This window comes from Vipera berus, assembly GCF_964194415.1.
Source record: "Vipera berus genome assembly, chromosome: 4".
In the NCBI taxonomy this organism is placed as follows: Eukaryota; Metazoa; Chordata; class Lepidosauria; order Squamata; family Viperidae; genus Vipera; species Vipera berus.
In genome coordinates, this window is record NC_138206.1 from 78674208 (window position 1) to 78696320 (window position 22113).

General features: G+C 43.4%; 1 protein-coding gene across 1 annotated transcript in view; it reads left to right on the forward strand.

The window, feature by feature from the left end:
- LOC308667239 (arylsulfatase H-like) overlaps positions 1-22113 on the forward strand; it is a gene marked incomplete at both ends in the record, with an annotated part of 90069 nt that overhangs the window by 26128 nt on the left and 41828 nt on the right. The window contains one exon of the mRNA XM_081326381.1: positions 467-588. Within this exon, the coding sequence (XP_081182507.1) occupies positions 467-588 (122 nt within the window). The remainder of the gene's footprint in view (positions 1-466; positions 589-22113) is intronic.

The window sequence follows — 22113 nt, forward strand, 5'->3', positions numbered from 1 at the left end:
ATCAGTTTCTCTTCTGTTAGACAACCTGCCAAGTTCTTATCTTCTCTTATTTCAGAGAGCCTTGAGGTACAATCTTCCTCCTCCCTCCTCCTGGCAATAATCTAATTCTAACTCTTAAAAAGTAATACACAAGTTTAACACATAAAATAGCTGCTTCTTCATCTCTTGTCAAGCAAGAACATTAGATGCTAACAGCATTGACAGCTGTATCACGTAATTTCTATATGTATCTTAACCATATTGAACTAGATGATGGAAAGTCACCAGGAATTAAACCTTAGTAAGACAGTGCATCATTGTTGAACCAGCATCAGTAGGCAATGTTGGGACTTGGCCCCCAGCATATCACTTGAGATAGTGCTTTAGGCCTTATTCTGAAAAGAAGCGCTAATGTTTTGCTTTGTTAAAATTCTTGAAGATGAGACAGACAATTATATTTGGGTATCATTTTCACTCTCCTTTTTAGGACACCAAATATTGATCAGCTGGCAAAAGAAGGGGTAAAACTTACTCAGCATATTAGTGCATCATCTCTTTGTACTCCAAGCAGATCTGCTTTCCTGACTGGTAGATATCCCATCAGATCAGGTTGGTAAATTTTTGTGAAAATAGCAGACAAGAAGGTTGCTTACTTGTGGATATGCTATTCTGTTTTGAGAACTATATTAGATGGAAAGAGTAGCCAGACCTTCATACTGCATATTAAATATATTTACTGTGTAACAAATAAGTGTTTTGTTTTGTTTAAAAAAAGATTACCTCATAGAAAGAACTACATGCCATTAGCATTAGGTAAAGGAAATGCAGATTTACTATCAATACACAAAGAATAAGTGTTAATTTGCTCCATAATGGGCAACATATGAACACTGCTGTATCCTAGCTGATTATCTATATTTTATTTGTATCCTAATTCTGTTATTTGTCAAGAAGCACAAGCTTATGACAGCTCTTATTCATATGCTATACTATACTTATTCTTATGCTTTTAAGAAGAGATTGGACAACCATTTGTCTGAAGTGGTACAGGTTTCCTGCTTGAGCAGGGGATTGTATTAGACGACCTCCAAGATCCCTGTACTGTTCATGGTTCCTATGTGAAAAGTCTGAACTCAACATAGTATGTTAGCGCAAAAAATCAGGTTGAGGTCTTACTAGGGAAACACTGCTATGTCCTCTATGTTAACACAATGGGGAGAAGCAGATTTAAGAGACCCATTTATATTGTAGATAATATAGAGGACTCATAACTTGGGGATATGCAGCTTCCATTTTTGAAATACATAGGAATTTACTTACTGTTTTGACTTAACCTTATATCTCAATGCTATTAAATTTCTATAGAAAAAAAATACTAGCATTAGGTTCAGAATCTTTTTGGGAATTCTCAAGATTTCATGAAAAAGGTACAAAATTCCTCTCAAGACTATTTTCTCCCCTCTTTCATTAAAACACCATATATTTTGAGTTTCAGCCATATTCTGTAGAAATTTTGCTGTTGTTTACAACTAGAAATGCCAAGCTATCTTCTGCCAATTTTTACTGATTTAAAATGGATTGTAATGTGAACTTTTTTCCCTCTGGTGAACATTACACAGTTCATATGGCAGTGGTATATACGGTAGTATCATTTCAAGATGTATGTATACTGTTGTATAATATTTATACAGATTCTACCTCAGTAGTTATAGTGTATACCTTTTTTAATGAAAATTATCAGCACTTTTCATCAGTGATGTCATCAAAGTAAACAAACCCACATGGTGTTGATTATGTCAGCAGATCATGGCCCTATGCAGAAGTAAGCGCCCTATTTTCAGATAAGGCGAGCGGAACTGATGTGTTGGCCTAAGCCCATCAAGATAAGCAAGAGTAACCCTAGCAACCCTATTTTCAGATAAGACATCTTGAACCTATCCCCCATCAATACGTCAAGGCAGTCAAACCTCTGGGTACATGATTAGCTTAACCCTAGACTAATTCTATGGACAGTCAAAACAAACAGAATAAGCTAAATAAAGTAACTAATTAACAGAGTCCGTGTTTTGGGGAAACAAGCCCTACTTTGGGGAGCTGTGAAATAATAATAATAATAAAAATGCTTTTTATTTCTAATCATTCGAGCCTAATGATGCTTTTAATTTTTGTGGAGTTTTAGAAATCAGCACCTCAAAAGCAGGGAAAAAAGGAGGCCCTAAAAGGCGGCCAGGGCTTGCATTTAACCCCCTTTTTCCTAAAAGGTATTTATTTCTAGGAGGTTTTAAAATCATTTTCTCGAATGCAGGGTGAGGAAAAAAAACTTTTAAAACCCGCAGCTGGTTTTTACCTTTGTAAAAATCTAAACACACATATTTTGTCAATTGAGCCCTCAAATCCACATGTACATGTAACTGTATGAAGCACGGCCTTAATAAAATTTATTCTGCACCCCGTACAGCAAAAACACAAGGAATATTAACAGGAATTAAAATGCTCACAAGGGGCAACCAGCCAGGTGGGAAGTAGACTTGTTCGGGCATGTTAGGGCTGCGGATCCGGGCATGCATGTTTGTACCTGATAGTAAAAAGGGGGGTTCGGTCTTGTTTGGGACATGCCTGGGCGTGTCACACCCCGTGATTCTGGACAGGCGCAAGGCTCAAGGACATGTCATAGCATGCGCGTGGGAGATTGTACAGGCAGGTCTGAACAGCTAGCAATTTAATTCCAGCAGTCTTTTGAAGATGGCAAATACTGATTGAGATTTCTTTGATGTAAATTTGACCCCCAAACCTCCCAAGCGTGGGCGTAGAATAAGAAAAGGACCTGAGCTATATGGCTTCATTGAAGACAACAAACTTATAAAGCCTTTTTGTTGCAGATTCTGCAAAGCATCAAATGGTAAGTAAATATAAAAATTAAGAAAACAGTATTTTGATTAGTTGAAACAGCAAGCCTAATTCTACCTTATTTCCTGTTTTAGAAACGGTGTAATCTCAAAATGTCAGCATGCCTCAGATTCTGAAAGCGTGTATCATTAAAATATTACACCATTGTTTAATGGGGTGTCTACAATCAGATGAAGACCATGCGGATGGTACCAGTGAAAGATAGCTTATTAACAGCTTATGCTTTAGATTTTCTATGCCTCATGTTCTCTGGGTCATCATCAGTATTTCTGACAAAGTGAATAACTTATATTTCACCAGAGATTCCCTTGGTGAGCTCAAGAGATTCATACAGTGTATTGAGAAGAACAGTAAACCACTGTCATTAATGTCAAAGATTGAAGCCGAATTGCCATTGTCTCTGAAGAGGTTCATATGTCAGAATGTAACAGAAATTAATTACAAGAAACTGTTAACGCTATGAAATTTATAATAAAATGTGCTTTACAAATCACATGAAAGATGTATTATGTTTTTTTTCTTTTGCTGGCCCTCTGTTTAACTTTGTTATGTGTTAAACACAGAGATACAATTTAATCAAAGCTCATGTGATATTATCCAATCAGGTTTTCCTGATGAGGCAGGGGGGAAGTTTTGCAAAAGGTGAAAAGAACTCACTAACTCTGATGGGATTAATTTGTGACATCAACAGCCTGTATAAAAACATGGCCCTTACTGGGACAGTCACGTTTGATGGTTTCTGTCATACCCAGAGCAATTTGATCTGCTAAGAAGAATTTTTTCACAATGAATCCTACTAATGTAAGTAGTTTATGCCTAATTCTTGAAACACCTAGATGCAAAATGGGTTTGTAACATTCTTGTATGCTTGCTTGTTTGTCTGATTGCTTGTTTTCTTTCACTAGAATGAATTAACAGACTCAGAATGTTTGAGGGTATATGGAGGTATTTGTCTTTCATACTTTAATACATTTAGATTCTTATAAACATTTCTGCAACAATTCTGAATGTAAGGGTTTTTCTTTTCCTTCAGAATGGGAGGATGACCAGCCATTTGTGGATTTCACAATTCCAACAGAGCGCCAGCCAAAAGCCTTCCACAAGCTACGCAGCATGAATGCTGTTAGGAGGTATAAAATCTAGCATTTCATCCAACTACAAAACCATTAGTATTTTTTTAGAAACTAAAGAGAGGAGGGGTGGTATTACATTATTAGGAATGTTGGTGATAGCCTTTTGTTTGTTTGTTTGTTTGTTTGTTTGTTTGTTTGTTTGTTTGTTTAACCAAAGCCAGCCTGCAAAGAAGCAAAAATGCATGGAGGTGAACTTCCCGCATCCCCAGCAGGCAGCGATAGTTGTGAATCTATGCCTGTATCTCAACCAGAAGAGGAGATATGTCATTCTATGCCCCCACTACAAGCCTCTAACTCTGCAAACTCTCAGAATATGAACACTGTTTATCTGGATATGGTACAGGCATGGGAGAAGCCTATCTGAAATTTCAGGGCTGTGGAACACTATCATCGATATAGATTTGCTAATCTTGACCGAATCCAGTCTTTTGTAGATGCTATAGTGGCTATTCATAATGTGGTACAGACTCTTTTGAATAATGTTGCCAGGGACATAGGTCCAAACGATTTTGTTCAACTTCAGTTGGATGCAGAAGGTCTAAATCATCCTCTCTTTTCTCTTAGGAGGTATGTGAATGATTTAAATGCTGATGATTTTCTGACCAGTGTTGAAAATCTGCTTCAAAGCAAGGCAGAGATATTGTGTGTGGGGGAGGGGGGTAATTTACTATTAGTGGTTACTATTGTGAAGAACAGGGAGGGGGTGGGCTTAGGAAGTTAAACACTGTACTGCTCAGCAGAGTGCTGAAGAAAAAAAGACAACACCTAGTAGATTTCAATGTGGAAGGTGAATTTCTGTGTTTTGCCAGCTGTTTGCTCTATCTGATTGGTGTGGATGATAGAAATCAAGAAATTATTACCAGGGCCAGGGAACTTCACAGCAGGCTGGGTGTTTCCACAGAAAACAGGATTGACTTTTCTCAGATACACCTGTTTGAAGTAGATTTAAGGGTCACTATAAATATCTTGTTTTGTGTGCAGGGCGGGTGGAGGTTTTTTGTCACAGGTATCCCACAGCAAGAAAAAATAGTGTTTATATTGTTACAGAATGAGCATTACTATGGCATCAAAAATATCAAGGGCTTCCTGGGTGAACACTATTTCTGTAAATTCTGCCACACACCCTACCACCACAAATTTAGTCACGGCTGTCAATATATCTGCAGAGCAAGCCTCAAGCAAGAATGTCAGGAGGTGGAGGCAGAGAAGACGCACTGCTGTAGATGCAAAGTGCTTTGCCTGTCTAAGGTGTGTCTTGAAAGACATGCACAACTTGCTAGGGAGGGGAAGGTTGACTGTAAGAATAAAGCATATAAATGTAATAAAAATAAAATAAAAAAATAAATAAAAAGTGCAAGGAAACCAAGTGCGGACAGTGCTTTGAGAAGATTAAAAGCTTGGATGGGCATTTATGCTTTCTAAAACTGTTGGTCTGACTGCGAATTGGCAAAAGATACATCATTTATGATTTTGAATGCTGTCAAGAGACAGGCACCCATATACCTAATTATGTCTATGCCAGGGATATGTTGAAGGAGTGGTATGATAAAGACGTTGTGAGTTGGGTTTGTTATGGTGTTAGATGCCTGGAACAGTTTGTAAAGGAGTTTATAAAACTTAAGTTTAAAGGATGTACTTTTATTGCTCACAACTCCAAAGGTTATGACGGGTACCTAGTACTGAGACAGCTGATCCATGAAAAGGTTAGGGTTCAACTTATAAGTCAGGGGGGAAAACTGCTGTGTATTACCCTTCCGAATTATAAGATTCAGTTTATTGATAGTCTTTCATTTTTACCCCTTAAATTAAGCAAATTACCCAAAGCTATGGAGTTTCAAGGCAGCAAAGGGTATTTCCCCCACTTGTTCAATACAATGGCCAATCAAGACTACATGGGACCACTCCCTGAAGCCAAGTATTATAGCCCTGAAACCATGATGCCTGGGGAGAGAGAACCAATTATCAAGATACAATAATGAACCAACTGTCAGACACTGGCAAGCGGCTAAACGGGTATTGAGATATTTGAAGCAGTCTATTCACTACTTGTTATATTTAAAGCCAAATTGTGAGTTAATTCTCACAGCCTATGCAGACGCAAGTTTTGCCTCTGATACAAGCACTCATAAATCAACTTCAGGGTTGGCTATAATGTTGGGTGATTCTATAATTGGATGGAAATCCATCAGACAGAAGCACATAAGCCTGTCTACGATGGAAGCCAAATTTTCATGTTTATCGGTTTTATGTATGGAATTGCTGGTGTACAAACAGTTATTGTTGGACATGGGCTTAACTGTAAAGGATCCATTTATTGTATATGAAGACAACCAAGCTGCAATAAAGATGGCAATTAACGCTGCTGTCAGAACAAGATCCAAACATACAGATCTTCGTTAATTAAATGTCAGACAATGTGTCAAGGACAAACTAATACAACTAGAATATTGTTCAACTGATATAAATATTGCAGACCATTTCACTAAGGTCCAAAGTGCTATTAAACACAAGGCTAGTTGTGAAAAGATTGGCCTAAGATTATAAGAAGTTATATATTAACCTACCCAAAGGGGAGAATGTTAGGCATATGGTTATAGCCTACCTGGTTTGGTTGGAAATATATAAACCATGATGTTATAACCTTAAGGTGCTAATTGGCCAATGGGTGTGTAAGTTTTTCCAATGGCCATAAGAGGGAGCTAGGAATGTGGCTTCTCTCTCTCTCTTTGCTCTCATTGTTTTGCTTTTTGGCTTACTACCATGTTAAACCTTAGGAACTGTGTACTTGACCTTCAGACCAGTAAGAAGACATTGTATTTTGGATACTCCCTGGACTGTTGCTGTTGCTTATCTGTTGTTATTCGTGTATGACCTGGACTGTTTATTCGGATTGTGTTTTTTGTTTTTACACCTAATAGTATTTTTCTGTTTATCACAACTCAGTGTTTCTGTGTGGTTACTGTGGGACTCTTACTATTCTCAGTACACTTTTGCCTGTGTAGGTTCCTGATAACTCAAGAAGCACTTTGCTAACATTGGTTATGGGCCTAGATACGTACTGAGAGTTAGTACACACAGTATCATAGCTGAGTTTGTGTTAGCTATCCGGTGTAAAAATGGCACAAGAACAGTTGTCAGGCATCTCCTTGATGGGACCAACTACGTTACATGGTCGACAAAGTGTTGCTTGCTGCTGCGCAAGGAAGGACTATGGGCTGTAGTTGCAAATCATCTATCAAAACTTTGGGGACATAAAGCAATATTTTGGGCTAGCCAAAGTCAAAGTGTACCTGCCAAGGAATCTCTATTTCCCTGTCCTACCACACAAATCAGGGGACAAATTAATGTTTAGTTTGTGCACAACCTGCACAGAAAAACTGCAAACTGCCCCCTGTAAACAGTGATGAGGAAAGAGCTCTGACTGGGACATGGTGTACTGTTGAATTGAATGTAGCTTTAGAAAAAGGTTACAGAATTGTTGAAATCTATGACATCTGGCATTTTGAAAGAACATCAAATGGGTTATTTGCAGGTTATATGAACACGCATCTCAGACAGAAACAGGAAGCCAGTGGTTACTCTGACTGGTGCAAATCAGAATAGGATAAAGAGCAATATATTCAGGATTATGAAAAGATGGAAGGTGTCCGCTTACAATGTGACCACATTGAAGTAAATCCTACTAAAAGGCAGATTGCCAAACTCTTCTTAAACTCACTGTGGGGCAAGTTTGGGAAGAGGACCAATCACCTGACCACATCCGTGGTAACAAATCATGAGGAACTATTCAAATATCTTTTTGTAACCTATTACGATGTTTCCTCATGTGAGTTTGTGGATACAGAGACAGCTGTTGTGATGTGGAAAACAGCCAAGAACCACCCCACCAAAACCACATGCACTAATGTATTCATTGCCAGCTTTACAACAGCTTATGCACGGTTTGAATTATACAGGCTACTGGATGGGCTGGACGATAGGTGCCTGTACCATGACACCGATTCAGTCATTTTTATAAGTAGAGAGGGGGTGTGGACACCTCCTTTGGGTGATTATTTAGTTCAACTGACAAGTGAGATTCCACCAAACACTATGATAACAGAGTTTGTTGTAGCCGGACCCAAAATGTATGCTTATGCTTTGTCCAACGGTGAAGCGGTGCTAAAGGTGAAGGGAATCACACTAAACTGCGGTAATAGCAATAAGGTTAATTTTGACAGCTTGAAAGATTTGGTAGATGATTATTGTCTGCCTGGTGCAGAGAGAAAAAAAGAGATCAGGGTAGAACAGTTGGGGATTGTTAGGGTTAAGAAACAGTGGACCCTAGAAACGAAAGTCCTCCATAAAACTCTAAAAGTAGTGTATAATAAAAGATTATTAAAGAGTGAAGATTATTGTATGGTGCCTTACGGCTATTAAGGATGGTGGAAAATATTGCACAATTTGTACACCCCTTCCCCTGTATATAAGCGGTCTGTCCAATTCTGGCAAATCTTTATCAAACAAATGTTAGAACATGGCGATGTCGCGTTGTCTCAATTGCCTCAAAATATTGTATGGTTTTATAGCTGCTGGCAACCTCTGTACAAAGAACTGCTTAATAAAATCCTGTTGTGATTCAGGGTCAGCCTGTGGGTTTGGCAGTTGGGTTGGACGACTCAGAGGAGGAGGGGGGTGTTGAAGAGCTTGCTGAGGGGGTTGAAGATCTTGCTGATGAGAGCCCTCAGCCAGGCCCCTCCCACCTGGTCACGACGGAGACCCAGCTGTGTGAGCCTGACAGCGTGGATGAAGATGACCCACAGTTGGCCCTGTTCAAGGACGCCCGACGCAGGAGGCAGTCAATCAGGAGTAAACAGAGGAAGGCAATGGGACACCTCGGAAGGAGGCAGAGAGAAGCCACGCCCTGAACTGTATAAAAGGGGAATGCGTGGGAGGGCTGGTTTGCTGAAGGCAACCGCTTGATTAGTTCCTGTTTCATAGCTCCTGTTTCATGGTTGGTGTCTTGTTTTGCTCTGTTTTATCTTAATAAATTTGGCAGGCTTAATTCCAGCCTCTTGCCGTTTGTAAAGGGGTTGTCACTGCCTTTTCTGCAGGGCCGGTAGCAGGCTGGTACAGAACAGTTTGCCTTCAGCCTCCCACCCCTTACTATTATTATGGAGCAGCTACATGCTGAGAATGCCCAGCTCGCCCAGCAACTCACTTTGCTGGCAGCACAGGTGGCTCAACTGCAAGATCAGGTCCATGCTGCACCCCCACCATCACCCCCACCCAGGAGAAAATGCCAAGTTGCGATGCCGGATAAATTTACTGGCAATCTAGAACTGTTTCCTGCTTTCCTGGGACAATTCCAGCTCTTTATCAGCGTGAGAGCAGCTGATTTCCCCACTGACTGGGATACGGTGGGGTTTGTGTTAAGCCTTCTTTCGGGTGATGCAGCTCGTTGGGGCACACCTCTGATGGCTCAACCTAGTCCATTGTTGGACAACTTTGTGGGGTTTTGTGATCATATGCGTCTGATGTATGAGGACCCTATTAAGACACAGACTGCTACTCGATGCCTGAAAGCTCTGAGGCAGGGTCAACGCCCCCTACAGGGCTATATCAGCAATTTTCAGCTGCTTAGCCAGGATTCCACCTGGAATGAGGCTGCGCTTGTGGATGCCTTCCAGGATGGATTGTCGGAGGAGATGTTGGATGAGCTGGCCCGTGTGGATATTCCCTCAGACCTGAATGGGCTGATCCATCTCTGCCTGCGGATCAATGCTCGGTTGCAGCAGCAAAGGAGTCACCGTGCCACCCCACAGACCCCTGCCGCCCCTGTTGTGCGTGAGCCCCCAGTTAAAAGGGAGGAGCCAATGGAGCAGGGTGCCGCCAGGTCTCGTCTATCGGTGACTGAAATGAACAGATGACGATCGGGGGCATTGTGTTTTTACTGCGGGGACCCTGGACATTTGGCTACTTTTTGCCCAAAGAAGCTACAGCAGGCATCAGTGACCGAGTCTGCCCCGAGAAAGTCCCCTACTTTTCTGTCGGGAAATGCCCCGAGCCTGATCTAGACGGTGTGATAGATCGGGCGTCCCACAACAACACTGAGCGACGTCTTTCCGATGCTGCCTGTGGACCTCCAAGGCATCTGATATTGGAGGCAAGTCTGATCCTTCCTGGCAAGCCAGAGGGGATTCCAGTCCATGCCTTAATTGACTCTGGGGCCACCACAAATTTTATGGACTCAGCATTTGTGGCCAAATGGGCTGTTCCCCAGTGCCCGGTGGATCCGCCCATGTTAGTGGAGACTATCGATGGTCGAGTGCTCCTGTCTGGGCCAATTACGGTCGCCACGCAACCATTATGTATGGCCATCAGTTCCCATGTGGAGGCCATCCAGTTCTATATCACCTCAGATCTGCATTTCCCCGTGGTCTTGGGGCTGGTGTGGCTCCGGGCGCATGACCCACAGATCTATTGGTCACAGAACTTGGTCACCTTCCCAAGCTTGCAGTGCGTAGACCACTCCCGCCATATCTGTGCCGGCCAGGCGGAGGGTTCCCCAGGGGTTTCCTTGCCTGCCGAACTGTCTGACTTTGCTGATGTGTTCAGCGAGACAGAGGTGGATCAATTACCCCCGCACAGGCCCTATGACTGCCCCATTGATTTAGTCCCTGATGCGCCTCTCCCAGTGGGGCATTTGTACTCCATGTCGGACCCCGAGTTGGCTGCATTGCGGGACTTTCTGGAGAAGAATTTGGCTCACGGTTTCATCCGGCCCTCGTCCTCGCCAGTGTCTGCACCCGTGCTCTTCGTCAAAAAGAAGTCTGGCCAATTGCGGCTTTGCTGCGATTATAGGAAACTCAACGCCATCATGGTGCGCAATCGTTACCCGCTGCCCCTCATCCCCAAACTCTTGGACCGACTCCGGGAGGCTAAGATCTTCACGAAACTGGACCTGCGTGGAGCTTACAACTTTGTCAGGGTTCAGCTGGGTGATGAGTGGAAGACGGCGTTTGGCACTCGCTATGGACATTTTGAGTACACGGTGATGCCGTTTGGCCTGACCAATGCCCCCGCCGTGTTTCAGCATTTCATGAACGACATTTTCCGGGATTTGTTGGATCAGTGTGTCGTGATCTACTTGGACGACATCCTGATCTACTCCCCGTCATGTGAGGTGCACCATCAGCATCTCCATCAGGTCCTGCAGCGACTCCGAGAACATCGGCTGTTTGCCAAGTTGGAGAAGTGCCAGTTCTACCGGGTGATCATCGATTTCCTGGGTCACTGCATTTCTCCTGAGGGCATCGCCATGGAGCCAAGTAAGGTTGAGTCTTTGCAGAGTTGGCAACCCCCGCGTCGCATGAAGGATGTTCAGCGACTTCTTGGGTTCACCAACTATTACCGAACTTTCATCCCTGGGTTTGCTGCCTTGACAGCCCCCCTCACCCGGCTCCTGCAGAAGAAGACTCAATTCCAGTGGAACGCTCCAGAACAATGGGCATTCCAGACTTTGAAGGAAGCCTTCATGAAGGAGCCCATCTTGAAGCATCCTGACCCACAACGGCCATTTGTCGTGGAGGCGGATGCCTCCGACATTGCCATTGGGGTGGTGTTACTCCAGGCAACGACGCCCAGCGGTACCCTCTTCCCTTGCGCGTACCATTTACGTAAACTGAACCCTTCAGACCATAAGAATTTGGAAAGCCTGCAGACCGCTGGGAATTTGAACCAACGCCAGATCCGGTGGTCTCTTCTTTGCGAAGTTCAACTTCCGATTTAGGTACATACCTAGCGGGCACAATCAAAGAGCGGATGCTCTGTCCAGGAAGCCCAAATATTCCTGAGTGGAAGACAAGCTTCTGCCCAGAACAGTGATCCCCGTCGAGTCTTTTGCTGCGGTGCGGGAGCCGGTTGATATACGGGCTCGGATCCAGGAGGCACAGCAGCAAGAGATGTGGGTGGGTCAGCAGAAGGAGGAGGTTGGGCCAGATTCTCCTTGGACGGTCACGGATGGACTCTTGTATTATCGTGACCGGCCACTCAGGGGACTCATCCTCAGCCAGTGTCACGATAACCCGGCGGTGGGGCATTTTGGCCTGTTCAAGACCCTGAACCTGGTCTCCCGTACCTTCTGATGGCCCCGAGTCCGACACGACGTCCAGTCCTATGTCACTTCCTGCATCCCATGCAGGCAGGCCAAGTCAGTGACAGGGGCCCCACCTGGATTACTGCAGCCCTTGCCGACACCCAAAAGACCCTGGGGGGCTGTGTCCATGGACTTCTTGACAGATTTACCCCCATCCTCTGGTTTTCTGACAGTGTATGTGGTGGTGGACATGGTGACCAAGATGGCGCACTTCATCCCCTGTCGCGGCTCACCGTCAGCCCGCGCCACTAGTCATATGTTCATTCAGCAGGTGTTTCGGCTGCACGGCCTCCCTGATAGAGTTGTCTCTGATTGGGGGGCCCAGTTTACAGCCTGCTTCTGGCAGGAGTTGATGCATGCATTGGATATCAAGATTTGCCTCTCGTCCGCGCATCATCCTAAAACTGACAGGGGAACCGAGAAGGTCATCGGTATCCTGGAACAATATCTGCGCTGCTACATCAATCTGCAGCAAAACAATTGGGTGGACTATCTGGCCATAGCTGAGTTTGCATTTAACAATTCGCAGCACACCTCCACACAGATGACACCGTTCTTGGCCAATGTGGGATATCACCCCCGGTTTTTCCCCCTTTCTCCCGTGGACTCACCGGAGCTGGCAGCGAATGACTTCATGGCAGAGTTACAGGCGATCCATCGATTGGTGCGACGTCAGTTAGAGAAGGCCAAGGCCGATTACAAAATGTTTGCTTTGCGGTCAAGGCGGGATACGCCTCCACTATCGGTGGGAGATCGGGTCTGGTTGTCCACCAGGAACCTACCGTCAACACGGCCGGTGAGAAAGTTAGATCACCAATATTTAGGACCGTTCCCAATCGAGGCTGTCATCAATCCGGTCACCTATCGCTTAACTCTGCCACGTTCCCTGCGCGTGCACCCAGTTTTTCATCGGTATCTGTTGGTCCCTGAGCAACTGGCCTGTCCACTCCGCCGAGCAGAACCTCCCCCATCAGGACCTCGTGATGGAGACAGCACCCCCGAGTATGAGGTCGCCAGCATCAGGCTGAAAGGTCGTTTCCAGTACCTGATTGAATGGAAAGGCTACGGACCAGAGGAGTTCACCTGGGAAGACGCGACCACCGTTCATGCCCCTGCTTTGGTGACCGCTTTTCATGAACAATTTCCATCCCAACCGCATCTGGATCGGCAGACCCAGGGGAAGGGCCCTGCGGTGCGGGATATTGTTGTGATTCAGGGTCAGCTTGTGGGTTCGGCAGTTGGGTCGGATGACTCAGAGGAGAAGGGGGGTGTTGAAGAGCTTGCTGAGGGGGTTGAAGATCTTGCAGATGAGAGCCCTCAGCCAGGCCCCTCCCACCTGGTCACGACGGAGACCCAGCTGTGTGAGCCTGACAGCGTGGATGAAGATGACCCACAGCTGGCCCTGTTCAAGGACGCCCGACACTGGAGGCAGTCAATCAGGAGTAAACAGAGGAAGGCAATGGGGCACCTTGGAAGGAGGCAGAGAGAAGCCACGCCCTGAACTGTATAAAAGGGGAATTCGTGGGAGGGCTGGTTTGCTGAAGGCAACCGCTTGATTAGTTCCTGTTTCATAGCTCCTGTTTCATGGTTGGTGTCTTGTTTTGCTCTGTTTTATCTTAATAAATTTGGCAGGCTTAATTCCAGTCTCTTGCCGTTTGTAAAGGGGTTGTCCCTGCCTTTTCTGCAGGGCCGGTAGCAGGCTGGTACAGAACAATTCCCTTATATTAAGTTTATGCAGGGCCTTCCATCTTCTTTTGAAGATGATGATTTGTTTCCGCCAAATCAAATTACTCTAGCCATGATAGATGATCTCATGGCGTCGGCCAGTGAGAGCGATCAAATAGAGAAGGCTTTTACACAGTACATTCATCACAGAAACCTGAGCATTATTCTCATACTACAAAACCTGTTTTTTCAAGGTAAGAAAATGAGAACAATAGCTCTGAATTCCAAATATTTGGTTTTATTCAGCAACCTACGTGATCAGATGCAAATTGTCACACTGGCCAGGCAGATGTATCCCCCTAACACAAAGTATTTTTAGAAGTATTCCAAGATGCCACTCGCAAACCACACAGGTACCTTTTGGTAGATTTGGCAGCCACCACTCCAGAATCCTACAGGTTGAGAACAGGCCTCTTCCCATCTGATTGGCCTACTGTTTACACAATGAAAAAGAAGTGTAAAAAGCAGTAGCCCGATTACCTTAGCACTAGTTCGTTTAAGATGTCAGAGAGGGTACGTAGAAATTGGGGGCTTTTAAAAATCTTAGTAAAGGCCGGACCAAGACAGAGAAAAGCCATCTTATGCAATGCTAATAGTGACGGTGGGGGCAATAGCAGAAATAGCTCTGAACACCCTAAAATGAAACCTTCCTCTGAAACCTTCACAATTCCGGTCTCTAAAGAGAAAGAAAGGTGTCATTAAAAAGTTGAGTGATAGAAAGGTCTCACTCAAAAAGAAGAAGCAGATCATACTTCAGTCGGGTGGTTTTATCGGTCCCTTACTAGGGATAGCTATTCTGCTGTTGACTAGCCTGTTAGCTGGATAAACCATGGATCATGCCGAGAAAATGTATCTGGTATCGCGTCATCAGATGGAACAACTACAGGGCAGGCCCCCTACTATGGGGGCTACAGCCACTAACCATTTGGATGCTGAGATGCATGCCATTCTTCAGAGAGATGATTTGTGTGAGGATGACAAGATTAAGCTCTGCAGTTCTGCATTGAAGAGGTATCTAAGACTAACCAGGCAAAATGAGTCTGAAAAGGACAGAGTGAATCTCATTTACCCACCAGAAGAAACTCAGCCACTTCCAACATTACCAGAACAGCCGCCACAGCCATCTCTGCAGGACACAGAGCGGTGTGAGTACCCGTTACTGGAAAAATGTGGAACTTTTGCTGAACAAAATGAAACAGCATCAGGACGTCTCAACCTGGCATGATCGCAGTACCTTTTTATACAAAGGGGTCCCTATTCCTGGTTCTAATATTTTAAACATGGTGAAAGGAGCCTTGCAGCACTGAGCCCCTACTGAGAAGTGGAAACCTAAAGGCTGGGATGACTTTATGCATGCTATGGCTGAGGTGAATGTTCCGACCTCTGTGTTGGGGTCTACAACTGTTAAAGAGCAAATAGAAAAGTTGAAAGATTCTCTGGTTGTTAAGGATGAAACTGCTACTAGCCCTGACTCTGTTATGACAGCCCCTTTTGGGACTCAAAAGCCTCTTTTTACCGGTACCCCTTCTAGCTGTTGGACATTAAACCCTAGAAGTAGGTTCAGGTTTGGTGACTGGCTCAATTTGTAAAATGAATAAAAACACAGTGAAACAAGTAAAAACGTTTAAGTCTTTTTCTTTATTTTACAGTAAGGCAGGCATGTCTGCATGCACTGGTGACGGTTACAGGTTCCAAGTCCCCTTCCCACCTTTATAGTTTTTACAAACAGCTTTACCATTTGATCATTTTTAATATTGACATTGGAGTACATCTTTAAAATATTTTCATAGTTTACTCCTTCAGTCTGGTTTAGTAGAAAAAACGCACAGTGTTGCCCGCAGGTCACAGCGCTGGGGTGTTGCAGTTGGCATTGGTGAAATGTGTACTTCTCAGCTTGCTGCTCTAAAAACATCACTATGGAGCTAGGAAAGTCAGGGCTATCCAGCGGTCTTCCATAAGAATAAAAAAATTCGCCATACCTGGGAGATGGGAAGTAGAGGGCCACCCAGTGTTCACCAGGCAGAGTGTGAGGGTGGGTATTTACAATTAATCCAAAAGGTCTTTTGGAGATTTGTCTCTGGGGTAGCAGGTCACAAGGGTAGACCCCTAGAAAGGCTGTATTTCCAGAGATCAAGTGGCGGAGTTGCAGTGTGTCCATACTCACATATAATCAAAAAGCACATTCCTTGTGTGATTTACGTATTTCAATAAGGTTTTCAAAGATTGCATAGAGAATCATGTTGACGGTGTTGGGGAGGGGTTGTGCAAATCTAATTTCAGCTCTGAGGTTACCATTCCTGATGAAAGAATAGTGCTCAGAGCACCCCTGATCAGGACTCAAGTCAAAACAACACAAAGTATACCATCGGTTAAACTCTTCCCGGCTGATTAACAGCGACCTGTCTTTCATGCCTTTGCCTGTGGCCTGCACCATCTGCATATACTCTCTCACAAAAAGACCATACTCATAATCAGTCTGAAGAGGCTTTGCAGGAATCTGCTCACCATCACAATGCAAGGCGCAAAAATTGACATTGCAGTGTTGAAAATTGAATGGGTTTCTTTCATAATCCCCACTAAAAGATGCATTGTCGACAAACCCAGTCACTAATTGTTTAGGTAGCTGACCCAGAAATAGATTTTCCTGATTACATACAAGGCTACCTGCAGGAATGCTGTAAACCTTCATCCCCACTCGATCAATGGGGTATTTGGCATTGGAGGTGAGCAAAGCTTCTGCATGACCAAGGTGCACTCCTGGGGCTACTTTTACACATTTACAAAGAGAGAAGCCACCAAGAGTTACACTTTGTAATTCTCATTGCCATCCTTCATCACGCAAAATTCATTTCTGCTTCTTGTGAGTTTGACTTTCACATCAACGCCATTAATTAGCAGTCTGTCTTGAAAACACAGATCGCTGTGCAGAGGCCCTAGCATGTCCCATTTATGACTACCGGCCATGTGTCTTGCTCTCGCTTTGAAACCGGAGTTCCCAGTGGCTGTCAGTAGAGTACTCTCCATGAGGTCCAAGTCATCTTTGTAAAAACCACCAGCTGTAAATTGAGTACCCAGTGCATCACCACCAAAGTTCAGAATCAGTTCAATCATGGCCCGGTAAGAATAGCAATGATGGCTTTGTGTAATGAGCCGATCTCCCAAGGTAACATCCAGCTGATTAAACAGTGATGCTATGGGGTAGTTGGTCAGGGCCACCCTAGCCCCGTCATCAATATCCGATCTGTCAGCCTTTACAATCTTGCAACTCACATACAGCAGGGTGTTGTTTAAATCCATGTAATGCTCACCATGCCCTGTGATAAAAAAATTCCAGGGGATCATTGGGTGTCAGCGCTGATAAAGGTAGGATCTCGACATAGGTACTGTTTTCAATACTGGCCTGTGTAGGTGCCAGTTGAAAAAGATCCAGTTCTGATTTAACACATTCCTCTGAAGCAGAATGAATAAATGCCATATTGTATTAGAATATGTCTTCCTTGTCACAGGGCTTCCTCTTCTGCACACATCTCCTCTTGTTATGGTGGGGCTTTTTCACAAGTCTTCTCTTTTTAAACAGAATAAGAGGACCCAATGTGTAATTCTTCCTGGCTATTACAGTATCACCCCTGATCCATCCTGCCCCCTCTCAACAACACGGGATACAAGATGCCCCACAACATCTCTGGCAATGTTTTTGGCAGCAGATTTCACATGTGGCTTAATGATTTCTAATCCTCGCCTCAAAAAAGGCATTGCTTTTTGAAAAAGCCCATGGAACAGACCCCCTAAACCTGTCCCATACATAATGGGGGCTCCTCGGAAGCCTGGAAGGCCACCACCAGCTTGTGCCCTGTAGTAAGCCACGTAGTTTTGAGGGTTCCTGTGCTCCTTGATCACAACCATCCTTCACTTTTCCGAGGCCTAAAATGAAGTTTGGCAATCATCTTCCCATGATAAAAATGCATGTTTTTGTCCTGATAGGTTTTGATTTCTATGGTAATGGTATCAATGTGATGTTTGCTGACTGGTACATAATGTGGATGGTCATAGGTCATTGTGACGAAATCATTGTCTTGCCCTCGCACAGGCACACAGCACAGTAATGGCACATAGAAGTTGCCCACTATCTGGAGCTCTACAATGTCCGTGTAAACGTATAAGGTGCTGAATCCAGGGAACATACCTAATAGATGTCCAAGTTCTCTGCTAACTAGAATGGTATGTGGTTCATCTCCTTTAAGATTAATTTTTCAACCCACTGAATCATAATGTAGGGTTGTCTTAGGTCCGTCCTTGACGTTTGATATAAGCTTGTTCATATTTTCTAACAGATGTCAGATGCTGTTATACTACCCACTTCTCAAAGAAAAATGCCATCTCTTTCTCTCATTAGCAATTTCAAAATATCCAGGTGAAGTTAATGTGTGCCAACTATGTGGATAGTGTATCTCTGTTAGCCCTACTTCCCATGATCCTGGAAGATCCAACGATCTTGCTAATTGAATAGTAAAACTAGAATTTTTGTTTTGGGGGAAAATTGCTGCTGATGCATTGCTGGGTAGGGTGATGTAAAACTCCTCCATATCAAACATGTTGTACTTCAGTCTCCTTAACCCAACTGTTGAACTTCTCTGGCCAGCCAGTCCATTTGACTAGAAACAATCTGTGTCTCCCCCACCCTCTTTTTTTGGATAATTTTCTCTATTCTGTATATGCGCTGTTGGTCAGCAGGAACCTTTTGGAGCTCCTCAAAGTAAAAAGCTCCCTTTACAGGGTCACCTGTGTAATCATTTAATCTATACACAACTCTTTCCCCCTTTGTCTCCAGTTCTTTGATGATGAATATCTCATCTGTATAGGTTTGCTGATAGCCCTTTTCAAACTTACCCCTCAGTCTGGATACTCTGACATGATCTCCCACCTTAAGACATTTTTTTCTTTCCTTTACTTTTTAAAGCTACCCCATAAAGCCTCAACCACACATCCCTTTTGTTAGACAAATTTATGGTATTAGGAGCAGTCCCGATGCTACAATGGTAAATGCTATTGTACCCATATCTGCCAAAATGTCTACATACCGGTTTGTATTTCTAGCTGTGAAATATCTCCAGAGTTTGTTTTTTAAGGTTATATTAAACCTCTCTATAACGGCTGCTTTAGTTTCACTATGAGTGACAAAATGATGCATGCCATAACATGCTAAAAGTTTCTTCAGAGGGACATTCAAGAACTCTTTACTTGCATCTGTCTGTATTTTTCGGGGTGCACGTCCTGTTTCAAAGATATTCTGGAAGGCAGCTGTAACTTCCCTCCCTGTTTTATCAGATAAAGGGGAGGCCCAGGCATATTTAGATAACACATGGATAACTGTTATGATGTACTTTTTTCCATGGTTCTCCTTAGAAAACTTGGAGACATCTATGAGATCAGCCTGCTATTGATGATCTAAGCCAGACACTACTGTTTTATTTCTAGGAAAATTAATTCTTGCAGGCTTATGAAGCGTATAAGCATCTTGCCCTGACAGCCACATTTTGACTTGTTTCATGGTCAGGTTTTTATCATGTTTTCTAGCTTCCTGAAAAAGGCTATTCACACCTCCATAACTACCTACACATCCTGGTGTATAATAAATACGGCTTAGAAACTTTTCATGCATCATTATACTGAAAGAAAAGTGACAAATGGTCAAGCGTTGACATTAACACAGTCTTTTATTGGTTATACAGAGTTCAGAGGGGTGGCATGTCTCCACCATCAGAAAAATACCCCTCATCACCACTATCAGAATCAGAAGATAAACCCCCATAACATGCTATTTTACAATACGGTGACCCGCCTGTACCCCCCAATCCATGTCCGCAGTCGCAAGCAAGCCAGTCTTTAACTCACAGGGTTGGTAGCATGGTCTCTGGGATAACTCAGAACCCCAGTTATAGTCTAGATCAGAAAAATCTGCAGAAGCTTTGTGACTGCTGCAATTACCACAGGAATATAAAATCTGGGTGTCTTGAAGTTTTTGCTGTCTAGGCATTATTAATTTGGAGTTTGCAAAATATAAAGCACATCCTGCTAGTGTCATATCAGCGCCAGCAGCATTTACATTAACATAAATAAAAACATATTTTACTTACCATTGCAGGGAGATAATGTAGCATCATTCATCATTTCACAGGTTGTATGGTAAGTACTCTGCACCTCACTATTAAAGTTACAACACACCATGCTACAGCCGGGCAAAACGGGTCTGAATAAAAAAAATTCTTTATCATAACCCCTGCAACAGATTTTGTTGCATTCTTCCTGTGTACTGGCACGTGCACAAACAGAATTTTGTTTCTTGTTCATCTACTGAAGCTGAATATGCTTGTGTGTCAGATGCATGTAATTCTCTAACGTGGTTTGATGCTCTAGTCACAGATATCTGGACACAGCTGATTCGACTGATCACTGTGATGGAAGATAATGAATCTGTGGTTTACATATCTGAAACACGATTTACAGGTTCTAGGTCTAGACACATTGACATCCGTTATCAAAATATAAGACAAGTAGTTAAACAAAGTTTTGTAAAATTGCAGTATGTGCCTACACATGATCAGATTGCTGATACGCTGAACAAGCCACATCCTGGGCCCAGCACGAGTATCTGCGTAAGAAAATGTGTCTTATCTGAGTTCTGCCTTACTGACAAAATAAGGGGGTGTCACTGCGTTTTTTAGTGTTTGTCAGTAAGCTCAATGCAGTCTGTTTTTTTCCAAGCTGTATTGTTATCTTATCATTTTAACCATGGTGAGTGTCACATGTCCAGCCATGTTTTTTGTTTGGTTTTATATTTATTACTGTGTGCCCATGTCCAAAAACAAAAGTTACTTTTTCCTTTCCTTTTCTTTGTGCTGTCCGGTGAGATAGACATGTAGTCATGAGTCTTTCTTTGCTTTTACAAGTTTCTTTGTAATTAAAAGTTTTATAGTAGAATATATGCTTCGGGGTTTCTTTATTTTTACCTGATATTCACCATGCATCAAATGAACCACGGTTCATCGCCCTCTGATAGGGAGTTTTTGATTTACTCCCTGACATTGTGCCTGTCCAGAATCACGGGGTATGACATGCCCAGGCATGTCCCAAACAAGGCCTAACCCCCTTTTCTACTATCAGGCACAAACACGCATGCCTGGATCCACAGCCCTAACATGCCTGAACAAGTCTACTTCCCACCTGGCTGGTTGCCTCTTGTGAGCATTTTAATTCCTGTTAATATTCCTTGTGTTTTTGCTGTAGGGGGTGCAGAATAAATTTTATTAAGGCTGTGCTTTGTACGGTTACATGTACATGTGGATTTGAGGGCTCAATTGACAAAATATGTGTGTTTAGACTTTTACAAAGGTAAAAACCAGCTGCGGGTTTAAAATGGTTTTTTTTCCCCACCCTGCATTCGAGAAAATGATTTTAAAACCTCCTAGAAATAAATACCTTTTAGAAAAAAGGGGGTTAAATGCAAGCCCTGGCCGCCTTTTAGGGCCTCCTTTTTTCCCTGCTTTTGAGGCACTGATTTTTAAAACTCCACAAAAATTAAAAGCATCATTACGCTAGAATGATTAGAAATAAAAAGCATTTTTATTATTATTATTATTTCACAGCTCCCCAAAGTAGGGCTTGTTTCCCCAAAACACAGGACTCAATTATTTACTTTATTTAGCTTATCCTGTTTGTTTTGAATGTCCATAGAATCAGTCTAGGGTTAAGCTAATCATGTACCCAGAGGCTTGACTGCCTTGACTTATTGATGGGGGATAGGTTCAAGACGCCTTGTCTGAAAATAGGGTTGCTAGGGTTACTCTTGCTTATCTTGACGGGCTTAGGCCAACACGCCACTTCTGCTCGCCTTATCTGAAAATAGGGCAGTTACTTCCACATAGGGCCATGATCTGCTTATGTAATCAAAACCACGTGGGTTTGTTTACTTTGATGACATCACTGATGAAAAGTGCTGATAATTTTCATTTAAAAAAGGTATACACTATAACTACTTACCTCTATTCAGAGTTGAAACCTCTCTCAGGCTGCCTTGGCTTGGTGCCTGATGTTTTGTCTTCTGCCTTTTTGCCACAACCTCTTTTCCAAACTGATTCTGCCCACCCTGGTCCCAATGTTCACCACCTGAATGATTGCCAGGGTTGATTCAGCTAACCTGGCTGGCTAGACCAGGTGTCACCTTCTCACCACTCC